The following is an 8,096-nucleotide window of genomic DNA, read 5'->3' as shown; positions in this document are numbered from 1 at the left end:
TATTGGGACAAGTACTAGTTCAGTGTAGTCCACGACTTTGCCTGGAGGAGGAATAGTCTTTTTGGTTTTGTATATAATTCAGTGGATATGGATCCATAATTCTCATGGATATGACACTCATGTAACTTTTCAAGAAGCTATAATAGTTTAACCAAATTTAAATGTCATTGCCAAAAACTGTGACAGTTTTGACAGATACATAAACAAATTAAGTTTGGACAGAACCAAAATTTTTAAAGAGTTGGTTAGTGTAGTTTGGAGCTGCTTCTCTGTATGTTGGTGAACTCAGAGGAGAGAGCAAATGTTCCATGAGCAAGATAATTTGGTGGCAGATCCATCTTGGTAGAACTGCTGAATGTTTTCAGTCTCATATATGTTCTCACAGGTGTCTCGTGGCTGTGACATTATTGTTTTTTAATTCTGAGTGAATTTTAAGTCCTCTCCTTATGTTTCTTGTAGGTAAGTTCACAATATCTTTAATAACTTCCTATGTGAGTGCATTGAAAATTCATTCCATTCAGCTAAATCAGGGGATTATATTGTGTTCTGTGCATAGTATATGAGAAATTCCCATTTCTAATTTTGAGGCTTAAGCATCACCAGGTTTCGTCTGTGTGGTATTATACGTGTAATTATGGTGGCATTTGGCTTTATCAGAGTGCATGAGTGTGTTTATTAAGTCAGGAGGACTGAGGTTAGAGGATGAGCAAGGAGAGATCCTTGTAAGACTCCCTTATCCCTGGTCAGATTAGGAGGAGGTAGATTATAAGTAGGACAGCTAACTTTGGAAAGTATAAAGAATATTTTTAAGATCACATAGTTTGTAGGGACTCATCAGTTTTGATTTTCCCGGAAGTTTTTGGGAGGCCAAAAAACCTTGGGGCTTGTTTTGGAAAGTTTTTGTTGTTGTTCGTTTGGGGTTTTGGTTCCAAGGGGGGAAAAAGGGCTATTTTTTTTCTTTCATATAAAGGAGGACATAGGGGCCTATGATGGTCATTTCTGTTTCACCGAGCCTATAGGATGAGGCTGCACACATCACAGGTGTTCAGGAACTACTTGGAGAGTGAATGGTTGATCCCAGAATTATCAAAAGAATACCCATGAGAATATAAATATAAAGGCAGACCTCTTCCTTTAAGTTTGAAATAAAAAAAGCATTACATGGGTGGTAATAGGATTTAGAAGTAAAGTCCAAGTACAATCTAAGCTGAAAACAAAACCCATATGCTGATCAGTTAAGGGGCGTGCGACAGAACTCCTCCACCTAGGCTGATAGCTCTTTCAAGATCTTCGGGTCTGCCTCTCCGACTTTTTTCTACACTGAATAAAATGTTCATGGTTATTGATCTTAAGTTTTGAAAAAATTCCATCAACAGGTAAGTGAAAGAGACTTGAATCTGTATAATCACATTATATTAGCCAATATTTTTTAATTCTACCTGTTGAAAGACAAAATTACTACAATCTAGTTTTGCAGATTTTCATTGACTTTATTTTATTTGTGATTGTAGAATTGGGCAGTAGTCTGGATCCGGAATGGTTCAGAATGCTCTATCCTACCAATGTGCAGGTTCTACTTAAGGTCAGAAAAGAGGAAGTGACATATGGAAGACAGAGGTGGGATAACAGAGATAGCTCAGTTGGTTAAGCTTGGATCTGTCTTCTTTGGACCTAATTTGAGTAGTCTGTGGTTGGCTGAGGCCCAACTATTTGTTCCTAAATTAGGCTTTCAGTTTGTTTACGTACTGAGTTGGGAATTCCTGTGGAGGCTTCCTTGGGCCATTTTTACCAGGAGAACATGACTCTAAAGCACTTCATAGCTCAGTGATTAGCCAAAAAGAATTCCTGTCATGCTGTTTCCTATTCAGGTGCCCCAAATGAGGTTAATAACAGACCCACTCACTGGCCTGCGGTGAGAGCCTCCTGTGTGTAGATGTGTTGCTATTACCTGTTAACCATCCGAGGGATTCTTTTCCTCCCCTGTGCATAGACTTTTGTCCCAATGCAGTCAATTTACTTTGTTGAAGACTGAGGGATATGACTTGCTCTGAGGCAAAGATAGCATGTTCTTTTAGGTAGTTTGGTCAGTTGACACTCTTGTATTAGATATTGGTATCTAATTAATTGGTTGCACAAATTGAAAGAGATGGTTAATTTTAAAAAGTAGTATCTCTTCAATAAGAGTCGCCAGGCTGAGGAGTTAGAGTCATAAGATTGTTATTTTGTAGAGTAAATACAAAGAGGTTTTCAGAGAAACAGTAGCCTTCCCCCTTGAGATAAGTAGCTTACTGGCAATTAGGACAACTGACTGTGAGCCTCTTGAGGTGAATCAGAACTGAGAAAACACCTTAGAGTCTGTCCTGGTTGTTTTCTTCATACAAGGGGAAGGGACAAAGCCAAAAGTGAGAATTCCAGTCAATGCAAAAGTCACCTAAGCTTAATAAAGCCCCAAAAAGGAGTCATAAATTTTTAAATTATAGCCTTTAAGCAAAAATTGAATAAGCTTTGTTAATTGGGAGGGAAAAAAGAAAGAAAATCTATTTGGTCATTTTTTTCCTTCATTATTTCCATAAAATTAACTGTGTGCTCATATACTACAGTGCTAGAAAGTTACTGTGCTTACTACCTCGGGGCAGGAATAAAATAAGCATCTCGCTCCATCTTTCTTACCTTGATTCATAGCTCAAATGTTTCTATTCCTGGAACATTACAGCAGCTTTGGTGCTAAGAAAATTGCTGGTAGAGGAAGAATGATTCTGCAGCCCTCATCCTTCACAGTTTTACACCGTCCCATTGTCTAACTTTGCAATCCCGCCATCTAGTGTTCAAACGTAATCAGTACTTCAGCTCATGAAATGCTTCTCTTCATTTATAAGCAAAATAATATGGGAAGTAACAAGCAGTTACCTGAAAAACACTCTCTTGGGGAGAGTCAATGTAAAAAATAGTTCACCCATGAAACTCTAAAGCAGATTTCCTGTGAAATATGTTTCTTATCATTGCCTCATTTATTGAATGCCCTTATTCATAAATAGTTGATGTGTTCTGTGTAGATAGCCCTACAAACTACACACATACCTAATCTACTGCGTATATTGAAGCATACACTTATTTATTTTACATTTTATTTTCATATTCTTCTTTCTCTGTAGTTGCTTATAACTAACAGAATTGTCATTGTCTCTAAAGACAAACAAACCCTCCAGTTGTGGGGGTCGACTGGATTAGAGTGGGCTCAAAAGGTGGAAACAGTGTATTGGAATATTTGCACCACACGGCTGCCCCAAGCTATGGTTTTGTTACCACGAGTGCCTGTGCCTTCCAGGGTCAGATACTTTATCATAGAGCAGCAAAACAAAAAGGGTTGGATATATGTGAAATAAACTGACTTACCAGAAAACAAACAATCAAACAACAAAAAGAAAAACTTAGTGTCTCTATTGTCTTACTGTGGGACTATATTTTAGATATATCTTTAAAAAAATAGAAATTATTTTTAGGAATTAATGAGGTTGGTTGCAGTTTTCAAAATGTCTTGAAAACATGATTGTCCTTTCCTTTATGAGACTTTAAGAAGACCTCTTCTGGTCTTCTTCTGTATGTATGTTGTCTATAAGTTTAGAACTTTAAAAAGAAAAACTATTTCTTTAATTATCAAAGAATATGTTTAATTAGTTAAAATACGTTCTGTCAGTTCACCTCTATCATTTCAGCGTCTGCAAAATAGCTGACAATATGCCTGTTTGGGACTCCAGTGTCAGAATGGAAAACCTCAGCCCAGAAGCAGGTGCATTTCTAGGGTCCGCGAGGATGCTGCCGGCTGCTCAGACCGTATTATATACTCCCACTCTGCTTTTTGTCAGTTCTTCAGGACACAAGGCCTCCTCTGGCTTTAGGCTCTGTTTTCCTCCCTTGCTTTAATTACAAATGCCTTCTTCTGCCCTTATATACCGTTCAGATTTTGGCAGAAGCATCGTTTCCACAGCAAAGCCCTGCAAACCCTAGATCAGTCCTCTGAGAATTAGATACCGTTCAATAATTTTCCTTATCACCATTCACCGCACTTTGTAATCATGGGCTTGTATCAATGACTATCAGCTTAATTTCTGCTGCCCCCATAGATGACAAGTTTTGAACTGTAACTTCAGTTACAGGCTGGAATAATATATATGTTTCTTTTTTCAACTGCAGAAGTGCAAGCTACTGTATTTTCTGTAATTCCCAGTACAGAGTATGTGTGCAGTAAGCACTCGATGAAATCAACCCATGACCCCCAAATTGAGAACTGAGAAGCCCATTGCCCCAGCTCACAGAATTTTGTAAATTATATTCCATGCCACCATTGGAATGAGAAAATATTCACTGATGCAGGAAGACCCACATCCCAGCGTCTCAAGATGCACATCTCTGGGGACTTGTCACCTCAAGCCGCGGGGGAATGAGATGTGTGGTCTCACCACTCAAAGAATCCCCTGACTTGCTTAGCAGCACCCTTCCTGATTTGTGGGGACTCAAAGACCTTTCATGCTTCTGTTTCTTCTCCCTTGAAATACAAAACAAAACCTCCCCCCTCAGATCGCTCTTCTTGTCTTGACTGTCACACAGCTTCTTGGATAAACAGGGAGTAAGGGAAGATGGAGAACAAAGTGCAAATAGATATTTCAGTGCTTTATCCTGCCACTCTGATATTCAGCAGAGGATAAACATAAATAATGCAAGTTGTATAAAGGACATGTTAAGTTTGCATTGTTTATTTTCTAGAAGACTCTAAGGACTCCCAACTATCTTAGAATTTGAGACAAGCTATTATGCTGAGAATCAATCATCTTCAAAGTGAGCCTTGCTTTAAAAGTTATCAACTGTCCTAGTAAGTTTAAGGATGTGTCACCAGTCACCTCTGTCTTCTCAGAAATGAGTCCAGCAGTGAGAGATAAAGTGAAGATTCAGAAGTCATTAATTTCAACCCCGAATGCACATACGTAGATTTGGTATTTTTTGAAATTGCATTACCGTATGTATTAAGGTCTGGTATATTCTTGTTCTCTAAAGTTAACACTTAAAGAAGAATGCTTAAGTTTTAAAACCACATTGAGGACTCTAAGTATTCGTCTACGCCCTTCTCCCCTGCCTATGCTGGTTTATTTAGCAGGTGTGATGTAAGTCAGTGCTCCCTGGAAACTGGATTGACTAACTCAATCACCAACTTGGCTAGAATTGTGACTCTTAGATGTGTGGGTATATGTTTGATGAAAAAAATAAATAAATTTGTACAAAGTTCACTGCAAAGAATATCTTCATGCTCTGTCTCCACAGCAACACGGATGTACACACAGTGGCATCGCTTCTTAAGTTGTATCTCCGCGAACTTCCGGAACCAGTTATTCCTTATGCGAAGTATGAGGACTTCCTGGCATGTGCCAAACTACTCAGCAAGGAGGAAGAAGCAGTGAGTGGCTCCATGTCTTTCCAAATATGCTTTTGGTTGAGTTTTTTGCCAGTGTTCTTAGTCTTTAATTTGTAAATTTCCTTTTGCTCTGTCCTGTTTTGCACTGTCCTGTGAATTGGCGTCACACATGATTTTACTTTCTATACTCACCTCAAGCTCTATTTTTGATCCCCTCTTTGATTGAAGAGAAGAATATGGCAGTGTGTGTGCAGTCAGCATCCCTTGCCACTTTCCTCCGTGTGGCTGAATGTGGTGCCTCACGTTACATAAAAAGTGGGCGCCTTGCTTCATCCTCTCCTTTTCATTGTGTGACCCCACTCAAGTGACCTCCAACAATGGCCCATGTACCAAATCCTACCTACAGTCTGTTTTTTAAAAGAACTTAATTGAGATATAATTTATATCCCATATAATCACTCATTTAGAATATGTAGCTTGGTACTTTTTAGTTTTTTCTCAAGGTCTGCAACCATCACCAAAATCTAATTTCAGAATAATTGTAACATTTTTATTACCTCAAAACAAATCCGGACCTCTGCCCAGTTCCCCTTTCCCTAGCTCTTGGCAGCTGCTATTCTGCTTCCTGACCCTATAGTTTGCTTATCCATTTCATATAAATGGAATCATTTAATGCATAGATTATTTTTGCTAGTGACTTCCTTCACTGTTTTCAAGGTTCTTCCCTGTCGTACCAAGTATCACTATTTTATTCCTTTTATTCCCAATGATATTTCATTCATCAGACAGAACAATTGTTTGGTTTCCATTGTTTGCTTTATTAACGATGCTGTTATGACTACCCATGCACAAATTTTTGCATGGACATGTTTTTATTTTTCTTGCACATATACCTAAAAGGTAGAGTTATTATACTAAGCCATGTGTAACTCAGTATTTCCAAAAAGGTTCCATTATTTTTTAACTTCTACCAGCAACGTGGACAGGCTCCAATTTCTTCATATCTTTGCCAGCACTTGTCTGTTTTTTTTGTTGTTGTTGTTTGTTTGTATTTTTAATCGTAGCCATCCCAGTGTGTGTAGACTGGTATATAATTGAGGTTGGATGCCCTTTCTCTGATAGTGAACAATGAATGTCTTTTTGTGCACTTTTGGACTATTAATGTGTTTTCTTTAGAAAAGATCTATTAAGTTCATTTCCCATTTTAGTTGGGGTGTCATCGTATAAATGAGTTAAAAGAGTTCATATAGTTTACTTACCAGTCCTTTATCAGATTTATGATTTGCAGATATTTTTTCCATTCTGCAGGTTGTCTTTTCATTTTCCTGAGGTTGTCCTTTGAAGCACAACATTTTTATATTTTCTTCTCAAGCTTTTATAGCTTCAACTCTTACATTTAGATCTGTGATGATCTTTGAGTTCATTTCTGTTTATTATATGTAGGAACCCACTGCATTACGTTGCCTGTAGATTACCAGTTGTCCCAGCATCATTTGTGGAAGGACCATTCTTTCTCCTGCTAGACTTTTTTAGCACTCTTGTCAAAAATGCTGCTCATCTTTGTAAATGAAGTTTTATTCCTTTTGTTACATAATATTGCCTGTGGCTACTTTTCCATTACAATAGAAAAGGTGAGTAGCTGAGACAGAGACTGTATGTCCCAGAAAGCCTAAAATATTTATTATTGGACATCTACAGAGACCAAATGGCCTTTGGGAGACATTTAGATCTTAAAGGGAGTTCTACAATGAGAAGAACTAAAGAGATTAGTCCCTTGTGAAATTTTCAGAAAGATCAGGCTTTCCAACCATCCTCCTTCCTTAAATGATAGATCTTAGACATGAGTAATCGTGAGGGACTCATTTGTCAGTAGACAAATGTTTTTCTGTGTTCTGGGCATATTAAAATGGGAGAGACCCTCGCTACATCAAGACTAATTTCCTATTTCAAATTAAATTACATTATTATAAATGAGGCTATCTTCCTTTGTCAGTCAAAAAGTTAAAAATGATAAACAACTTCACTTAAATCTGTTTCCCTATAAATAGTACTTAGGGAGATATTAAAAAGTCTTGTACATCTTTCAAAGGGTTCTTAAATGCTCACGATGATGGTAGGTTTTTTTCTGTTTGTTTGTTTGTTTTTTCAGTTTTTGGCTGGGGCTGGGTTTGAACCTGCCACTTCTGGCATATGGGGCTGACGCCCTACTCCTTTGAGCTGCAGGTGCCACCCGATGGTGGTGTGTTTTAAGGACAGGATCCATCACTGATAGTATGTGAAACTAATTTACAAAAAAACTATATGGCCATTTCCTGCTTGCCTTAATTCCAAGGTCAACACACAGAAAAAATAACATTTATTTTCTTCTTCGTCCTCAGGGTGTTAAGGAATTAGCAAAGCAGGTGAAGAGTTTGCCAGTGGTCAATTACAACCTCCTCAAGTACATTTGCAGGTAAGAAATGTACCCAGACAAAACTAAACAAAACAAGACTATATTTAGCCTGACACTGATTTATGTTTAACAATGAATAAAATCACTTACCTGCTCTGAGCTCTGCTATTGGCCTCTATAAAATTCACAGATTGGACAAGATGACCTTAAACAGTTCTTGAAGCATTAAAATTGCTTAATCTTATTCTTTCTGAGTCTCAGGGCCCTAACAGGTAAAATAGCAGTGAAAACACATATTTC

The 8,096-nt window shown here is 37.9% G+C and overlaps 1 protein-coding gene across 2 annotated transcripts in view; it reads left to right on the top strand.

Moving 5' to 3' along the window:
• Positions 1-8,096, top strand: part of ARHGAP24 (Rho GTPase activating protein 24) — a 368,579-nt gene that overhangs the window by 344,298 nt on the left and 16,185 nt on the right. For both annotated transcript variants that reach the window (XM_003790030.3, XM_023513403.1), the window contains 2 exons: positions 5,314-5,446; positions 7,783-7,856. In XM_003790030.3, coding sequence (XP_003790078.1) covers positions 5,314-5,446; positions 7,783-7,856 — 207 coding nt within the window. The remainder of the gene's footprint in view (positions 1-5,313; positions 5,447-7,782; positions 7,857-8,096) is intronic.

The sequence above is a fragment of the Otolemur garnettii genome, unplaced genomic scaffold (assembly GCF_000181295.1).
Source record: "Otolemur garnettii isolate 467f Iridium unplaced genomic scaffold, OtoGar3 scaffold00039, whole genome shotgun sequence".
Taxonomy (NCBI): domain Eukaryota; kingdom Metazoa; phylum Chordata; class Mammalia; order Primates; family Galagidae; genus Otolemur; species Otolemur garnettii.
Note: the sequence above shows the minus strand (reverse complement) of the source record. Positions and strands in the feature narration are given on the sequence as shown.